The 14719-nt window shown below is 37.2% G+C and overlaps 1 protein-coding gene and 1 pseudogene across 1 annotated transcript; one reads left to right on the forward strand and one right to left on the reverse strand.

Moving 5' to 3' along the window:
• Nucleotides 1-8192: 8192 nt before the first annotated feature.
• Nucleotides 8193-8960, reverse strand: LOC112013209 (putative receptor protein kinase ZmPK1; annotated as a pseudogene).
• Nucleotides 8961-12536: 3576 nt separating this feature from the next.
• On the forward strand, nt 12537-13785 carry LOC112013264 (transcription factor MYB44). Its single transcript, XM_024045657.2, is given in 2 exon segments — nt 12537-12665; nt 12944-13785. Coding segments are annotated over 2 exon segments (966 nt in total). The 3' UTR covers nt 13781-13785.
• Nucleotides 13786-14719: the final 934 nt, after the last annotated feature.

Consider the following 14719-nt stretch of genomic DNA (forward strand, 5'->3'; position numbering starts at 1 on the left):
AAATCACCTCTCGGTCTCATTGTAATTCAATTGATCAAACATAATTCGTAAAAAATAGTAAGCATTAAGAATAAGAATTAAACACTCAATCATAGGAAATATTAAAAATAAAATAATTCAGAATATAAATTGTGTGTTCATTGCTAGACTACATCAACGCTCTAGAAAAAAAATTTAGTTCATAATAAAACTGAAAAGAAAACAAATAAAACTTATGTCTTTCATCTGATGGTTGATCAACATGAAGCTCTCGCCTTTGCCTCAGATCCTCTCTTCAGAAAGACTCCTAAAGAAAAATCTTCAATGCGGCAGCCCCCTTTTCCTCTCAGGTTTTCTCTCCTTTTTTTTCTTTTTACCCTAAAGGCCTTTAAATAGGTCAAGGAATCCTATTCCCGTTTGGAGAAAATCCCAGATTTTAGGCTTCACTTAACCGAGATTTTGGCCCATTTAACGTCAGAATTCGGACTTTTGGTAAACTACAAAGTTGTAGCCCTTTAAGTTAAATTTCCAGTCCAACTTGAATCATCTCGATTGGATATCTGAGCCCAAAGTTATAGCTGAAAATACTAACTATGTGCAGGCTGGAATCCTAATCCGAATTGGACTTGGATTTTGTACAAAATTCCTTTGATTCCTTGCTCTTCTCATTCCTTCAAAGCACAAATGAATAGATAAATATAAATAAAAAAATCAAATCAAATCAAAAGAAATAAGGAAACTACAATTTTAATAAATAAGAGGATAATAAAATCATGTAAAATTACACTTATCAGAGTGAAAATTTAAAACAGAAGTGGGAAGAATATTAATCAATGTAATAGCTGTTTGAACAGCATATGACCAATAGGAGTGGGAAGAGATGCTTGAGAAAGAAGAGTGATGGTGGATTCAATTAGGTGTCTATGTTTTCTCTCAACAAGGCATTTTGTTGAGGAGTGTAAGGGTAAGAGAGTTGGTGAACTATACCCTGCTGCATTAGATAGTTTTAAACTTTGAGGTATATTCACCCCTCCATCTGATCTAAAAACTTGATTTTGGCAGAAAATTGGGTTTCAATCATAGCTTTGAAGTAAGTAAACTTAGTGAAAACCTCAGACTTAGACTTAAGCAATAAAGCCATGTAAATCTGGTATAATGGTCAACAAAGAGAACATAGTACCTAAATCCATTTATGGAATTCACAGGGGCAGGACCCACAAGTCTGAATGGATCAGTTCAAAAGGAGAAGAGGCAGTAAAACAAGATTTTGGAAAAGTTTGATTATGCATTTTTACCAAACAAGCAATGAGTACAAGGATTATCAGCAGAATTACTCTTATTCAAAGCTGAATTGACATTAGGAAATAACACTTTGAGTACTTGATCATGAGGGTGACCAAGTCTCTTGTGCCAAAGAGACTTATTAACAAAGGAATGATTAGCAACACCATTGACAATAGAATGACTAGTAACATTGACATTGTTGCAGACCTAGAAGGTAAAGAAAGCAAGAAGCTCTTTGAGGATAGATTGGATATGCACATCTTCACTCTTGCCCTGGTACAGAACCTTCCCTGTGCTAAAGCCTGAATGGAAGGGTATTTTCATCAAAATAGCACCAACAATTATTGTCATGGCAAAGTTGATGAACAGAGGCAAGATTTGATGCTATGGAAGGGAGTCTAAGAACATTATTTAGGCAGATACTTGACTGAGAAAAAGGAATAAGGACATTACCAGTGTGAGTAATGGGAAGATTTTGGCCATTGCCTACAGTAAGGTGTTCTTAACCATTGTATGGTTTTGGGAAGTTGAGGTGATGAAGACTTGCTGTGACATAATCTGTTGCAGCACTGTCTGCAAGCCAGGGCTGTTCTTGAAGCAAGTAACCATTTGAAGCAGTGGCCATTACTGCAAGTTTAGCAGGAGGATGCTTTCCTTGATAAGCATAGTCCATCCTGTGATAACAATCAAGGGCTGTATGGCCAAGTTTTCCACAAATCTGACAAGAAGGTCTCTCTGACCTTGTACTGGTATTGTGTTGAGCTTGCTGAAATTGATTGAATTGAGGATATTGAGTTGATCCTCTACCTCCCTTACACCTCTGTTATTGTAGTTACCACGGCCTCTTCCTCTATTAAAACTCTGATTATGGGCCATTGTTATAAAAATTCTGATTATGACCATTGCTGTTAGGCTTTTCAGTAGTTCTTGCCATGGCAAACACTGAGTCTTTCACTCTGACTTTTCATTTGAGATTCCTCCTCAGCACTGAGCATAGCTAGAACCATTCAAATCAATTTTTGTTTACTCCTGTCTCTTTTTAGATGAAAGCATTTGTATTTACCAGTTACTTTAATTGCTATGTGAAGGAGTTCCTCATCATCTATGATCACTCCTACTGCTAGAAGTTTGTCTCTTACAACTTTGATCTTCTTCAAATATGAATCTACAGAATCAACTCCCTTCTTGATGTTGTGTAATTCACACTTAAGATTCATGATGTGTGACCTTGAGACTGAAGAAAATCTATTCTCCAAAACCTTCCAAACCTTCATAGCTGATGTACAACCCACAGTGAGAGCTAGGATAGATGGAGTCAAGGTTGAGCTTATGAAGGTCAACAATGCCTTCTCCTTAGATTTCTAGATCAAGAAGTCTGGATTCATGATTGTGGTGTAATTACCAGAGAGATCTTTCAGATATTTATCTGGAATAAGCTGAGGTTCTTCCAACAACTCAAACAACGAGTAAGTCTCCAATACCATGGTGATTTGGTGTTTCCAAACAATATAGTTTGTATTGTCCAACTTCACTGTCATCATATTGGACATATTCGAGAGAAGCAGTAGTGGTTGATTCATCACATTCACTGAGGAACTTGAAGATGTAGATGAGGAAGCCATTGTAGAACTTGAAGCTGCCATTGAAGTTTGAGTTGTGACAGATTCTGGCTTTGATACCATGAAGAAATTCTTAATGCTATGAATTTCTGATTGGAAACAAAACTAACACAATGATATTGAAGAAATTGAGACAGTATTGATGAAAAACAAGAAAGAAAATCAGTGAGAAAACAGAGCAAGAAAGCGAGAGAGAGAGAGAAGGAGAGGGAAAATTCTGAGGGAAAAATTCTCTAATTGAGAGGAAAATATTTCACTTCATAACCTTACAACTGATCATTGGCTTTCTATTTATATTACCTACTCTACTAATCTTAACAGAATAATAATTGGATCCAATTCACGTGAGTCAGTTCCGCAATTCATGGAGAGAATAACTGCTTCTTAACTGACTTTGGCGCCACAACTAAAGCTTGAACTGGGCTAAGTGACATCGTTTTGCTATTAAGTGAAACTGTGCGTTTATAATCATGCCTTAAGTTCACCATTTTGCTCTTCATGCTCTGTCGTTTTAACCTTCATTGATTTCAATCATTTTTGTCTTCAACAATGCTCCCCATAATTGATTCTTGTGCTTGGCTTGGGTTCAAATTAGCTTGAGTTTATTTGGCAATAAATATGGCTAGAGCAGGAGCTTTAAAACCCCTTGGAATTGTAGTTCCACACGGCAACATAGTTGAGAAAGCAAGGAAGGATTGGGACTTCAGGATATAGACTAGTCACCACTCACCATGAAACGATCTTTGCTAATAAATCTTTTCCTTACTAAAATTCTTTATTTAAATCCATATTTTAATCTATTGAACAGGTCGTGTACTTAAAAAAAATGTAGATTTACAGGTACTTCTATTTTGTTGGTTAACACTTTAACACACAGCTTGTTGATGGGTAAGGGCTTGGGGTCGTTCAGTAGTCTCAGGCTTAGCCTTGTCGATGTTTAGGTTTAATGATTGAACAAAAGGTTTAAAGGTAGACTCTAGACTATGTAACCTTATTAATAGGCTGGACTTCTTGAACAAATCAGAATTCATTACTAGGTCATGGTTGGAAAGTCTAAGGTAAAGCCTGCCTCCTCTGGGCTTGCAAAGGAAAGAGATAAATTTAAAAATCTTATACAGGCCTCGGCTGCTTGAACAAATCATTCATTGGGCTAAGCATGGTTTGAAAATCTAAGGGGTAACGCCTGCCTCCTCTGGGTTTGCAATGGAAAGAGATAAATTTAATAATCTTATACAATGGTCACTCTAGTGAGTTCAGATGTGAGAAAACCGCCTTTCCCCACCTTGATGGACAAAAGGAACATTTTGGAGAACGGATTCAAATTTGATGGACCAAAATAAAAAATCTTAAATTTTTTTTTGAGGAAAAAAAAAAAAAAAACCCCCCTAAACTTTAATGATTAACAGTACAATTAAGCGTAAAAACCTTTTATTTATGTTTGGTGGTACCAAATAATTTATTTTCTATCACATACATACAAACTTTAAAACATTCTTCCATATTGAAGTTACAAACTTACATTTACTTCAAGTGTGGCTGCTGAGTTTTGGGCTGTTAGGGATGTAATTAGTCTTTGCATTACTTAATTTGCAGGCAGAGGAAATTGAGCTAGATGCTAAGATTATTGTTGGTCTTCTTAAAGACCCTGATTTTGCTAACAATTCTAATGCTATTATTGTGGCTGTTACAGGGAAAGTCTTAAGAAAAATTCCTCAAGTTTGGATCTTCCACTACTATAGGAAGGCTAATAAGTGTGTTGATGCACTAGCTTGGCAGGATGTCCACTAAGCTCAGGATTTTGTTTTGCTTTATGAGCCTCCTTTTGATGATTGATGTATTTGTTACTTAATTTGAACCATGTTGGTATAGTGTATGAATGTTGGGTCCTTTTTAATGAGGGCTAGTTGCTTTCCTTAATAATATTATCCTTTTTACCCAAAATAAAGAAAAAAAAAATTACATAACTAAGTAATACTATTTANTGACCAAACCCCGCCGGGTAATTTTCCACTCATTATCACAACAAGCGGTTACAAGTAAAGGAATCCCAATACCTTATATCAACCTACAGTTGAACCCTTACCCCAATACCCAATTGGACTTGTTCTGTAGTGACAATTTTCCCTTTTGATGCACGGCTCCCAAGTACGTGACTAACCAATGCGCGGATCCCAGTACGCGACTTCAAACACCAACTAGAAAGAGTTGTTGATTGTAAAGTTCTTCAGATCATCCACGATGAAGATCAAGAAGATGCTTGGTCACAAAACCTAAAGGTGCACATACACAGCAACTTCTTCAGAAGAGATGAACTAAGGCAAAACTTTGTCTCCGGTTACAAATTGCTTGAACAGACTTTGCTCAATGCTTGTGCAACTTGTGTACACTTTAACGGCCCTAAAACAATCCTTTTATATGTCTTGGTTAGGAGAAAAGAAGACCCAAACACATAAACACGATCCCAAGAAAACAGAACAAAAAATATGTTTTTCTTAAACCTCGACAGGTAGGAGGTGTCGAGCAGCTGTCGAGCATACGGGCTTGAGAGCTTTCTAAACCTCGACACATGCTAGCTGTCGAGATAGCTGTCGAACTTTAATGAACATGCACTTCTTCAGAACACTTGATCTTGAAACACAGTTTCTTGAAGTATTAAAAACACCTAGAACTACCCAATTACAAGTAAAGTGCGTTTTGTCAAAAGATTAGCCAATTACATAAAAGAATGACATATGTTGAGGAACAAAGCACCAAATCAAGGACAGAAGCTCGATCGATCCACCAGGTGTCTAGAAGCTATCGAGGAGGCAGAAACTTTCTCGATTCATCCATCAGGTGTCGAACTAGCTTTTAAAAGCAGTTTTTCGAGAAGTGAAAAACACAGACATAAATGCAACTCAACCAATGATCCAATCAACATATTAAGCTCTCAAAATCATCTTGCAACAGTAACTTTAAGCACATGGATCTCAAAAAACACACACACACACTAAACAAGTCTAACCAATTTTATATTTCAAAATAAGTCAAGACAGTTTAGTGAGCATACATTAGCACATGTAAAATCTTGTGATGGCCAAATCACATTGTACCTGCACATGTATCAAGAGTAGCAAAGAATATTGCATGTTGTGTGTGAAAAACATCTCAAAATTGCAAAAGTGTATACATGTTATGATGATTCGAGATATAAGAAAATCACTTTAACTCACACACAATCATAACTGTTTGATGGAAACTATCACCTTCAAGAGTACATCCTATAACTCCCACATCTCCTAGAATACACGCTTGCAATCATATTTGAAATCATTTTTGATCTTTTCATGCATGGGCATATAAGAGAGAGAAAAGAAATACTCATTGATATTGACATTTTAAATTTTGCTATGCCGAAGCACACAAATGTCATTGACACTGTACTTTTGCTATGCCGAAACATACAGGTGTCATATTATGATTAGCGGGCAACAGTGGTGAGATGGTTATTTATGCCTTTCTCTTAGGATTTTTTAGTCATTCCCGTCAAAAAGAGTGATATGAGTATTAAGTACAAGAGATAACTTAATCTTACTCATCACAAACAAGAGCCACAAAGCTCACTTGCTTAGTTGTGCATAAAGATGCTCATCTAAGTTACAAGAGATACAAAGTTTAGAAAACTTTGTTTCAATGGCCATCCAAGGTACACAAATACCGATGTACACAAACACACACTGTTTTTGTATTTTTCTGATTTTTCAATTTTTTTTTAATTTTATATGAAAACAAAAATAAGCAAAACTGAAAACAAACAAACAAAAACATGTTAAACAAAGCAAAGCATAAAACTAAACTGACTCAAAATAAAAGCAAAACACACAACTAATGCAACAAACAAAAACAAGAAGATAGAAGAAAGTGATAAAATCACTTAGAGTCCTTTTTCTTCCACACCTTGGAAGAACCTTTCCTTTGATTAAACCCTTGAACCAGCAGTAAGGGGAAGAATTGAAACCGTTCAAGTTCGAAAGGAACATTAGGGCTTTGAGAAGATCTCCAAGAGGCGCAAGAGAAGATTGAAGCTGATTCTGGCTTCCAAATGCTATCATGCCGTTGCTCTGTTGAGTGGCTAACCACTTATAGCAATTTGGTCGAGTATGACTGGCAGCTCCACAATGATGACAGGGATGCTGCTTCTTCTGTTTAGGCTTTTGAGAATTAGCCTTCTTAACCCTAGGGTTCTTAACATCTTTCTTATCCTGCTTAGGGGGTGCTCTTAGGATAGATTTACCCTTGTCTAAATTCTCACTAGCTAATTCAGTTTTAACATCATTGTTCTCAATTTCAACATTATTAGCAGAAGGAGCAAAAACAGTAGCACTAGTAGAAGCAATATTAGAGAAAGAAAGACCATACCCTAAACCTGTTCAATCTGAAGCAGATTTCTGAATGCTGAGCATCTCATCAAGCTTTGCACTTGAAGTCCTCTCCAATTGAGCTTTGATACCACTTGATAGGCCAAAAACAAATTGACCCATTGTGATAAATTAACCAATTAATTTAGCCAAGTGAATTAATTAAGTTAATTAACATGCAAACGCATGGTAGCACAAACAAATCACCAATAAACTAATTATGCAGCGAAAAATAAATAACACTGTGATTTATTTATGAATGGGGAAAACTTAACGGCAAAAACCCCACCGGGTGATTTTCAGGTCACCACTCCCAAAATTTCACTATTATCACAACAAGCGGTTACAAGTAAAGGAATCTCAGTACCTTATACCAATAAAAAAAAAAAAAAAAAACCATTATAAAAAAAGGGTTAGTTATTTTTTATATCGTTAGCTTGTCACATGAACTTTGCATCTTAGTTGTATTATTGTGCTAGATATAAATAGTCCAAATCAAAGAACCATGCGAATTTTAGTTATATAATTATTATGCGCTCTATAGCTATGAATTTATGATTGTTGGGATTGTTAGGCTTCTTTATTTTGTTTGATCTTAAATTTGATCTTAATTTGAGGTGATAAAAGGTAAAAAAAATACTATTACATTTTGTTATAAAACAAAATGCATTTTTCGCCCACTTATGAATTTACCTTTTATTTTATGATTTTGTCATTTACTCGTTTGAATTGACATCTTTAAAGTTTGTCTCTCATCCTGCGCATCATGCAGGTACATATTTAATTTATAGGAAATAAGAATCATAAGATGCACTCTAATGAAAAGGTTACACAAAAAAGAAAAAGAAAAAAAAGCCTAATCGTTTAACAAAAAAAGCCTAATTCTTAATTAACTTCAAAGTCAAGCTAAAGCCTAAATTCCATGGAAAGACTTCAATTTATTGAATAACAGGTTCACAAGTATCAAGTATGCTTGCCGTAGGAGAGAAATTATGTTGCCACTAGACATATCATATATAGTAGGCCACGAGATCTTAGTCACTATCACTGAATCTTGTTCTTGAGGTAAGAGCATATCAACTACTTGGCTCATGGTAGGTCTTTCATCTTTGTCTTCTTTCACGCATTGTAGAGCTACCGAAACCAAAATTTCCATCTTGCCCATGTCATATTTCCCTTCCAACATTGGATCAATGATCTCTTCAAGTTAGGAAGTATTTGCTGCCACTCTGTTCATCATTTCCCTCACCCACGTCACTAGCCTTTTGTGGTCTGCCTCCCCTCCATCATCTACATCCGGAACACTTCTTGATGGACACTTTCCAGTTACCATTTCCAACACAACAATCCCATAACTAAAAACATCCACTTTGGAGGTGATAGACAGATTAAAAACTCACTTCGGAGCCATATAACATCGAGTTCCTCTTATTCTTAAGAAACTTGAATTCTTAAGGGCATTTCTATTTTGTAGCTTTGACAGGTCAAAATCTGCCACATTTGGTCTATAATTTGAGTCCAAAAGTATATTTTGAGGTTTTACATCACAGTGTAAAATCCAATCTAAGCAATCCTCACACAAATAGGCTAGACCTTTTGTAGTGCCCATGGCAATTTCGAATCTTTTCTCCCAATCAAGTGTATTGGTTGAGAGGTTATCTGCCAAAGAACCATGCTCCATATACTAGTACACCAAGAGTTTGTGCTTTCCTTCTGTGCAATATCCCCACATCTCTATTAAGTTAATGTGGTTAATCTTTCCAATGATGCTTACTTCCGCTAGAAATTCACTCTCTCCTTGATTTGCTTCATTGAGATGTTTGATTGCTGCAACTCAATTCTCAGACAACACCCTTTTGTATACAATTCCCTCTGCACCTCTTCCAATCTTCTTAGCAAAACCTTGTGTGGCCTTTTTTAATTCAGCATAAGTAAATTTTCTGAATCCAATGGCAGCAATAACATAGCCTAGCTTGTCAACATCTAAATATTTTTTGGGTTCTGGTCAAGAAACTGTAGGGAATTAACATGAAATTCCCAACTTGTGAGAAACAAAAACTAGAGAAAACACACACCAAAGAAAAAATAATCACACGCACAAGACAGTATTTATGTAGTTTAGCAATTTGTCTACGTCCATGGAATTGCAGGGATTTCACTATTATCAGGGAAAAATACAAGTGCAGCAGTACAGTTTTTTTCTCTCTCAAAAACTACAATAGCAAAACCCTAATCACCAAAACAACGTTTTCTACATCCTGCGCATAGAAAATCTCCCCCATGGACTAAGCCTTCACTCCATGGACTAAGCCTCAGAAAATCTCCCATTAAAAACCATGCAACATTATTCGAATCGGGTCGGGTCGTCAATCGGATCAAACACAACTAGGCTCCACAAAAGCCCAACAAATTTTTTTATCTCCACTTCACGTGTGAGTCTGCCTCTCTATGGGCTTCAAGACCTCTCTGTGAGCCATGAACAAGTCATACTCACTCCCCCTTGCGTAATGGGCTTTTCACTTCATCAACACGTCATCCAACCTGTAGGGAATTAACACGAAATTCTAACCTGTGAGAAACAAAAAATAGAGAAAACACACACCAAAGAAAAAATAATCACATGCATAAGACAATATTTATGTGATTTGGCAATTTGCCTACTCTACAGAATTGCAGGGATTTCACTATTATCAGGAAAAAAATACAAGTGTGGCAGTACAATTTTTCTCTCTCTCAAAAACTGCAACAATGAAACCCTAATCACCAAAACAACGTTTTCTACATCCTGCGCACAGAAAATCTCCCCTATGGACTAAGCCTTCGCTCTATGGACTAAGCCTCAGAAAATCTCCCATTAAAAACTATGCAACATTATTCAGGTCGGATCGGGTCGTTAACTAGATTAAACACAACTAGACTCCACAAAAGCCCAACAAATTTTTTATCCCCCCCTCACGTGTGAGTTTGCCTCTTTATAAGCTTTAATACCTTTCTGTGAGCCATGAACAAGTCTTACTCACTCCCCTTTGCCTAATGGGCTTTTCACTTCATCAACATGTCATCCAACCTGTAGGGAATTAACACGAAATTCTCAACCTGTGAGAAACAAAAAATAGAGAAAACACACACCAAAGAAAAAATAATCACAAACACAAGACAGTATTTATGTGGTTTGACAATTTGCCTATATTCACGGAGTCGCAGGGATTTTACTATTATCAAGGAAAATACAAATATGGCAGTACCCTTTTTTTCTCTCTCAAAAACTACAACAACAAAACCCTAATCACCAAAACAACATTTTCTACATCCTGTGCACAGAAAATCTCCCCCATGGACTAAGCCTCCGCTCCATGGACTAAACCTCAGAAAATCTTCCATTAAAAACCATGCAACACTATTTAGGTCGGGTTGGGTCGTCAATCGGATCAAACACAATTAGGCTCCACAAAAGCCCAACAAATTTTTTATCTCCCCTCACGTGTGAGTCTGCCTTTCTATGGGCTTCAAGACCTCTCTATGAACCATGAACAAGTCCTACTCACTCCCTCTTGCCTAATGGGCTTTTCACTTCATCAACGCATCATTCATGGGTCTCTCGTATGCCATCCATGGGAACCACGTGTCAACCCCGCACACACATCCATGAGAACCCCGCACGTCCATGTCCATAGGAACCTCGCATCACACCATTATTTAGCACCATTAGCAATATTTATTTGTTGGGCTTGCCGCACACCACCATGGGCTTTGATATCACTTGTTGGGAGGATAAACACCTTGGGGAGCTTCCGTAAGTAATTAATATAACATATAAAGACACACTTTAACCCAAAAGGCCTAAGCTCAATAGATATGTGCTCAATTATGTTATATTAACCACCATGGACGGACCTACAGTAGGGCAGGAAGGGGCCATTGCCCCCCCCCCCCAAAAAAAAAACTAGTATACGAATCAATTTGAAAAAATCACCGACTAACTCTCAAAAAAAAATAAAGGGGCCATTCCCCCCCCCCCCCCCCCCCCCAAAAAAAAAAAAACTAGTATACGAATCAATTTGAAAAAATCACCGACTAACTCTCATAAAAAAATAAAATAAAAAAAACGACAAACGACAAACTAAAAACTACAAAATAAAAAATAAATATGGACTGAAAACCTAAATTATAATTCTCAAAATTTTACCCTAACCTCACTCTTCCTTCACTCAACCTCATCAAGCATCAACGCCTCCTCCATCACTGTTGCTGCTGCTCTTTTCCTCAGATCAAATCCGGATTGTTGCTGCTGCTGCTGCTCCTCCTCAGATCCTTGATCACAGTCACACACGGTAAATCTAATTAATTTCTCTCCTCTCTCAAGTTCATATTTTTGTTTTTTTGTCTTTGCTATATTGCTCTGCCAGCCGGTTAGCCTACCGCGTTTTTTTATGAACTGTGTTGACTGTTATTTGTAAGTTGTGGCTTTTTAATTTTATTTTATGGATTGGTGTGTTATGTCATGTGTGGTTAGTGGACCGTAGACTAGTTTGTGTTTGTGGCTTTGTATTTTGTGGCTTTTTGTGATTGTGTGGACAGTGGACTGGTTTCAAATTTTCAGTGTTTGTTAGTTTATTTTATTTTCTGTTTTGGTTTTATCTATAAAGAAATAAAGTGGGACTAGGACAGTAGGATGTGAGCAGTGAATTGTGATAGTGAATTTGTGAGAGCAGTCTCTAGTAGTCACTGTTTTGTCATTTGTGACTTATGAGTACTGTTAACTGTGAAGACTAGTCTTTAGCAAATGGTAAGTCATAAGTGACTTTTTGTGAGACCAATTGACCAAGTCTTTGGTCTAATTGTTTCGGTTTTATTAAAAATTTTGTCTTTATCACTGTGTGTGATGTGGCTAATATTAGTAATATATATATATATATATATGAACTTGTGAACTTTGTCTTTGTTACTTTGTGTGATGTGGCTAATATTAGTAATATATATAAACTTGTGCTTTTTTGTTTGTGATTATTTTGGTTTTAGATTTTTTTTTTTTGGGGTTGAGAAGTCCCTTTTTGTTGTATTTGGTTGAATATGAAATAGGTGTTAGTTTTTATTTTCATAAAAAAAAAAATTTGTTTTAAGCTTTGCCCCACACCACCCCCCCCGGTTCAAATTCTGGTTCTGTCCCTGTTAACCACTCATTCTTCTCATTTTTATTTAATGTGGGACTTCACTCACACGTGTAACCTAACAGAGACACCACACCACAAAGATACAGATGATTTCAAGTCCATCCACCCCAATAGCAAACCATAACAGGGATTTTACTGTCTCGTTTTCATCGTATTTAGTTCTTTGTAGAGTACCTTTACTTGAGAAATTTAAACTGAATTCTTCTGAAGGATTGGTATGGGATAAGATTTTGCTTTTTGGCAGTTTCAAGTAGATGTTTCCATTTAAATCTGGTGAAACTTAGCATAACAAATTGAAAAACCAACATACTCGTCAAAGTTGTATTGGAACACTTTGCAATCACATTCTGCCAAACATAGATCCCTACATTGATCAAATGTGTAATTACGGGAGATATTAACATTATACCCGTTGAAGTTAGCATGGGATAACCGCAGAAAGCCTAGCTCACTTCTGTTGCAAGAGAGATCAACTTCAGGTTCACAACCATAGGCCCAGTCTCTACGATTTTTCATCTTGTATCCAAGAGGGCAGGAACATTTCCTACCAGAACTAAATACGATTTCCGGGAAATTGTGTCGTTTACGCTGGTGTAACCAGCTCTCGCCTGAGGTTGAGCATAGACCTTTCACTCCCGACGAGGATGACATGATTATTCGAGCTCACGCTTGGTTCGGTAACAAGTGGGCTACCATAGCTCGCCTCCTCAACGGTCGAACCGATAATGCCATTAAAAACCACTGGAACTCGACGCTCAAGCAGAAATGCTCGTCCATGGGCGACGACTTTAACGACGACGTTTCGAACCCGCAGCCGCTCAAGCAATCGGCTAGCGTCGGGGCGGCTACCGTTACAGGTATGGGTCTGTACTTGAATCCGAGCAGTCCGTCCGAATCCGATTTGAGTGACTCGAGCATGCCCGCCACGTCACCTTCTTATGTGTTCAGACCCGTGGCGCGAGCTGTCTCTCTGGTACCGGCTCACCCGGTTGAGACTTCGTGTTCAACAACAACGGATCCACCGACTTCACTGAGTCTGTCTTTACCAGGATCCGACCCGTTTGAGTTAATCAGGTCGGGTTAGCTGGTACCACCACTACCTCCTCAGCAACAACAGCAACCACCACCACCACCACCACCGGAGCAACCGGTTACAGGTTACGAGAAGCAGTTCTTCAGCAACGAGTTCTTGGCGGTGATGCAAGAGATGATAAGGAAGGAAGTGAGGAATTACATGTCGGGGATTGAGCAAAACGGGTTTTGTAATTTGCAGACTGATGCTATTAGGAACGCTGTCATTAAGCGGATTGGGATTAGCAAAATCGAGTAGCCAAACAGAGAGCGCGACTAGTGTGATTTTTCAAAAAATTCAAAGTACGTAATGAGTCTCCAATTAATTAAATTCACATAGAGATATGGAATTGTTAGTTGAAGATATTTTTAATATTATTCGAGAGAAGATATTGAATACTTAAGGAATTTTTAATCATCAACGGGAGATTATTAGAATTTAATAATTAGGAAAATAAATTGTGTGGGATTTGTTAGGTGAAATCAACTGCTCTAGATCCATTCTTATCATATTTTTACACTTTTAGATTTTACGCTTTGTTAATTTTTTATTCATAGATTTATTTTTATTAAATAGTTTAATTTAATTCAAATAGTAGAACGTTCCATCTATTTTCGATTTTCCAAATAGTACTTAATTTAGTAAATTTCGGTATTCAATAACATAGTTAATCCCTGTGGGTTCGACATTCGTTTTCTAAAAACACTTTACTACTTGTTACGATTCTGTGCGCTTGCAGATTATTTTACGCGAACAAGTTTTTGGCGCTGTTGCCGGGGATTAACCATTTGTTATTGATATTGATACTAGCTAGATATTTACTACTATGGATTTAATTTATTTAATAAAAAAAAAAACAAAAAATTTAGGTGCATCTGAGTTTGTTTTCTTTCTTTTCAGGAAGTAGAAGTGCATGCCCCGATCTAAACCATTAGACCATACAATCTTTGATCCTGAAATTGAAAGAACCTTACGTCAGCTCAAGAAGGAAAGAAGAAAGAGGCCAACACATCTCTATCTAAGATGGCGATCAAGAGCAAAAGGCGTTAAGGGATTATGCTATGCCCTCGGTAAATGGAGCTACATCGAGCATAAGGAGGCCAGCCATACAAGCCAATAATTTTGAGATCAAGCCGGCCATCATTCAGATGATACAGCAGACTGTCCAGTTCGGGGGGCTGTCACAAGAGGATCCTA

This window comes from Quercus suber, unplaced genomic scaffold (assembly GCF_002906115.3).
Source record: "Quercus suber isolate HL8 unplaced genomic scaffold, Cork oak 2.0 scaffold_151, whole genome shotgun sequence".
In the NCBI taxonomy this organism is placed as follows: Eukaryota; Viridiplantae; Streptophyta; class Magnoliopsida; order Fagales; family Fagaceae; genus Quercus; species Quercus suber.